At 41.6% G+C, this 4,692-nt stretch overlaps 1 protein-coding gene across 2 annotated transcripts in view; it reads right to left on the reverse strand.

The window, feature by feature from the left end:
* Nucleotides 1–373: 373 nt before the first annotated feature.
* LOC138046330 (kinase suppressor of Ras 1-like) overlaps nt 374–4,692 on the reverse strand; it is a 39,918-nt gene continuing 35,599 nt past the window's right edge. Inside the window, exons 16-19 of one of the 2 annotated variants that reach the window (XM_068892995.1) lie at nt 4,646–4,692; nt 3,670–3,941; nt 1,922–2,051; nt 374–922 (exon numbers count right to left, since the gene is read on the reverse strand). The exon at nt 4,646–4,692 is cut by the window's right edge and continues 50 nt beyond it. In XM_068892995.1, coding sequence (XP_068749096.1) covers nt 755–922; nt 1,922–2,051; nt 3,670–3,941; nt 4,646–4,692 — 617 coding nt within the window. In that variant the 3' untranslated portion in view covers nt 374–754. The remainder of the gene's footprint in view (nt 923–1,921; nt 2,052–3,669; nt 3,942–4,645) is intronic. The other variant, XM_068892994.1, reaches the window with a different exon arrangement.

A 4,692-nucleotide genomic window follows, 5' to 3' on the forward strand; every position in this document is an offset into this window, starting at 1 on the left:
ACTTTGACTGTCTGCAGCCACGTAGGCTCTTCACCTGGGAAACACGAAAGCGACAAAAAAGGAAGCAAACTCAGTAGTAAAAAAGTATTTCTCAAATCGGTACTCTCTGTTCCCACGAGGTTAATGGATATCTCTCATCCCATTCATTTAAAAAGACAGCCTCGCTCCCAAGGGCCCTCTTCCTCTCCATCCGCTCATGTGAACGAGGTTGTTAATATTGTTGTTTTCCGTTGCTATGCTCACACAAAAAGCCACAATACCTCGATAAGCTCCGCTTGAAACGTTGGTCATTTTCATGTACCGGTTCGTTTGAAACTACCAACTTTCCATGTTTCCCTCTTGAGACCCCGTTCACATTACACGTAGACAAGCACCGTTCAATTTAGGCCTTTATTTTACTGTTAAAGGATTGAAAAGGCCTCTGGTAAATGAAAAGGGACATAAAATGAGTCCAGAATCGGTTTTACGCATTCACGTGGTACAAAATAAAAAATCTTTGACGGGAGGACATCGAGAACGCACAAAAACGCAAAATGTGAAGGGAAAACGGCTGAATCCTCGTATTGACAAATCTCCATTGTAAAACAGAACAGGTTAAGCTTCAGCTAAAGCCTTGGTTCTCCTTTCCTTTACTAGTGGCGTTTTTCTTGTGTCGTCGCGGCTCTTTGCCGAACTCGTGTCCAGGCCTATCCAGATTCCTGGCATTCGCACTTCCGTTTCCGCCCTGCAGTCGGGATGTGGTGTAATTATAAATTCATTGAATTAACATGAGAGCCTCTGCCCCTCTTCCCACAGTACATGGCTGTGACGGGCTTCTCCGCAGCTTCCCTTTTTGTTTAGGAAGTCTTTCTAATGTTTTCAGTAAATCGCCGAAAGTTGGCCGTTTTTCGGGGTCATACGCCCAGCAAACAGTCAGGGTATCCTGCAAAAACCAAAACCATGACCTTGATATCTTGAGCTCTTCGCTTACGTCAAACTGATGTTACCCACAATAAACTGGTCATGCTTATCACCTGTACTTGCACAGCCTTAGAGACTGAACTCCGAAGCAAGCAGCCCTAAGGGATCGCAACGAAAGCATTTCTGATGAAGCGCCAATGGCTACCGCTAGGCGGTTCATGTGTGACCCTGGACGACAGCACCACAGCCAGATGTAATTTGCTGGGAGTCGATTTTGATGAGGGACGAAAAGGGAAAATGGGAGTATCCTGGCAAAAGCCCTCGACTCGACTCGAAAGAGGAAGGAGACGCTGCTGAGACGATACTCGATACTCAGAAAGGGCCGAAACGTTTCGGGACTATCGAGACCATCGAGAAATGGGCCCTCTAAGGTCGTAACTTCCACTTCCAATGACCAGAGAACGAAAGCGAGGTTAAGCACAAACGCCGCTATTTTGGATTTGATGATGTCCAAAAGGTCACCATAAGGGTGGCAAAAAAATCACGCAAGATAATTGAAAATCCATGTCCCGGATAGTTAAAAATACACAAGGATTTTTTGAAGGAAATAATTCGTGTTAAAGGGTTTCACTTCGACTTTTCTCAAATGCAAATTTAAAGTCGGTTTTACGTCCCCAATCAAATACCGTTGAACTCCCAGCAACAGGTTTATCCTCAGTTTGGCAGTGACCCCTATCATCTTTCCATGCTACAATCTTGAGCAAAACAGTTGCAGACGTAAAACGACACCAAGTTTGTAATCTTTTCTGTTTAGCGAGAATTTCTGTTTCTCTTCATGGCCTTTATCAATGCCAAAAATCGCAAACCGGTTATTCATACAGCATCCATCGCGCCTGGGGAGCTTAATTTCTCACCTGTCTGTCTGCGGCTTTTTTTCTAAGAAGACCAAGAAACAAGCGCAGATTTCACGTTTTTTTAAGGGAGCTCTGTCCAAAATGTTTAATCCCATGAAGTTTCTTACCTTGACTTCCCGAGGTACATCCACATTGCTAAGTGAAGGTTTCACGCCTTTTCCGACCTGCCAGATCATGGCCTCTGGGATCTGCTTCCTGAACGGCCAGGCGCCACTACACATCTCATACCATACAGTCCTGCAAAAATTAGAAAAAAAAATTAGCATGGTTTTATATAAGGTTTACAATACCAGTGAGCGGCAGAGTTGTATAACATCTACGGGCTCTGTGACGGTCGCCTCCTGTCTGACCTTGTAGCTCAGTCGGTAGAGCAACGGCCAATCTAATACGCCACTTTCGATATATTAAAATTCAGCGCGAAAGAGAGGTTTAGAGGACAAAGACAAAGGAAAGTGGTTGATACGCTAATATCTTTCACATTCATTGCAACTTGTTTCTCTGCCTCAATATCAAGCTGAATATTGATATTTCGCGTCGGCTAATGCATTTTTCGCGCTCTGATTGGTTCACTCAGCCTCGGTTATCACCTCATATACCTTAGTTTGACCTTGCATGGTAAATGATTGCGCTAAGCGTTGCTAAACTAAAATTTTTTTCGCCGGAAAGCGAAATTTCTCTCGGAATAAAGCAAAATGAAATGTTTTTGTGGAAAGTTTGGATCAATTCCGACGCTTAGAAGTTGGATATTCCCCAGTTTTAGTTGGGGAATATTCGGTCACTTGACGCGTTAAGGCCAATCGCGTGTGAGCGAATATAATTTCTTTCAATCTTTGACAATCAATTGATTTTTATTAATATTATTATTTATTTATTTATTTATTTATTTTTATGCTACTTCATTTTATTCCGATTCTATTCTATTTTATTGTTGAAGTAAATTTTGGTATTTTGTATCTAGTTTTAGCTTTAATAGTATTTGCTCGCTCAACTAGCACCAGTGTGCTATATATTGTCAGTGAGTTTGAATAAAGAATGTGTTCTATTCTATTCTACTTGACTGACCGAATCAGACCAGCCTCCGAACGATCGAACGATCAGTCAGTCAGTCAGTCAGTCAGTCAGTCAGCCAGCCAGCCAGCCAGCCAGCCAGCCAGCCAGTCAGTCAGTCAGCGGGGGCACCTACACAATAAACTACATGTCTTTGCCTAAATGTATCGTGGCCGAAGTATGGTAACTATTAGATATTGGTAGAATCTCTGTTTACAATAACTACCATTAGCAAGTGCCCATCATTTTCTTCTTGTTGGTTTGCACTCATGTGATCAACAGCCATGTTTTTCAATTAAAACAAAAGAAAACATTTGCATGATAACAGACTTCAATTCCCAGAGGATTAGGTCGGCACATCAACATGGCCGCCGTTTCTTTGTTTGGGGACACCAATATGGTGGCCGTGACGTCACGTGAAAACCAAAAATTGATCCGCCTGGAAACCGCAATGAATATCTAAAGTGAATTTCATAATTAACTATAGCTGAAAATCTGGGCTCAATACACCAGAAAATCTCTCAGGGGCTGTTGCTTTAAAAATGTACAATTGATAAATATGTATGAATTCATTAGCGCTTTTGACACCCATTATCTTCCCAGGTGTTGACGACTAAATTTCACCGATTATCGAAAATAAAAAGATAACTAACTTTAAAAGTTCTTTGAACTTTTGAAGCAAATTTGTTGATAACATGATGTGTTCAAGCAACCTCGTATGTTCCTGACACAAGGTGAAAACAGTAATGTCAGCAAAGAATCCCTTGATACCAATCGAAATGCGCGTTAACAAGCTCTAACAACTCACCCAAAAGCATACATATCCGTCGCCATGGTGAACTGTGATGAATCAGGAGCGTCTTGTAGTGTCGTAAGAGAGCGAAGTATTTCCGGCGCTAAATAAGGCAACCATCCCTCGGGAATTAACAGCCAACCAGGTCTAACAGACTTCGTGGTTAGACCAGCCACGCTGAATAAACCAAAGTCTGTGATTACGACACGATTTCCAGATTCAATGAACACATTCTTTGAACGAAGGTCGGTGTGGACGATTCCTCGTGCGTGGAGATAACCCATGCCCTGTTACAAAATTTTCCAGTTACTAGAATGAAGTTTCTATAGCTGTAACTATTTCATTTCATCCTCACACAACATTTCAATATAACGGTTCCGATCGTTTGAAAATTCTACCGTAATACGACCAAAACGAACCACTTAAACAATCATACGAAACCATACTTTTCATGCTGGCGATTTGATGCAGGAGCATTCGTTTATCTTGTCCTCATTCATACTCAAATCATTTGCTCCTATCGTCAATCACGCCTTTCCGAATTCTTTGTTCGTTTATTCGGTCCACAGGTCGCTTTCATCTTCGTCTTCCCTCGTTCGCTAGATCGACCAATCGTTCGTCCGCTCATTGAGCGCAGTAATCATATTAATTTATACCAATTTGAACTTAAGTTAATAATAAAAGGCGATCGAGCAGTTTTCAATTCAATATCGAAAAACAAATACCAAAGTCATTACTTCGACCAATCACAACAGGAGCAAACGGAGCAATAAGGAAATCCAAATTCGTAAACATTCCATGTAACTTGCTCAAAGCCCGGGCAAGGCTTTGGTTTCCTTTCTCATTGGCAATTTGATAAACAGGCGCCACATTTTCAAACCAATCACTAAGTCTAGCAATTGCAATCGCGTAATTACTTTCGACGGTCTTCTGAAAACTGCTCTAAAGAGAAGACACATTGTATCAATAACAAAAATTAAAATATTCTCACCTGAGAAATCTGTGTACAAAATTGCGAAATTTTTTCGGGAGGTAGGT

Source organism: Montipora capricornis, chromosome 4 (genome assembly GCF_036669925.1).
Source record: "Montipora capricornis isolate CH-2021 chromosome 4, ASM3666992v2, whole genome shotgun sequence".
In the NCBI taxonomy this organism is placed as follows: Eukaryota; Metazoa; Cnidaria; class Anthozoa; order Scleractinia; family Acroporidae; genus Montipora; species Montipora capricornis.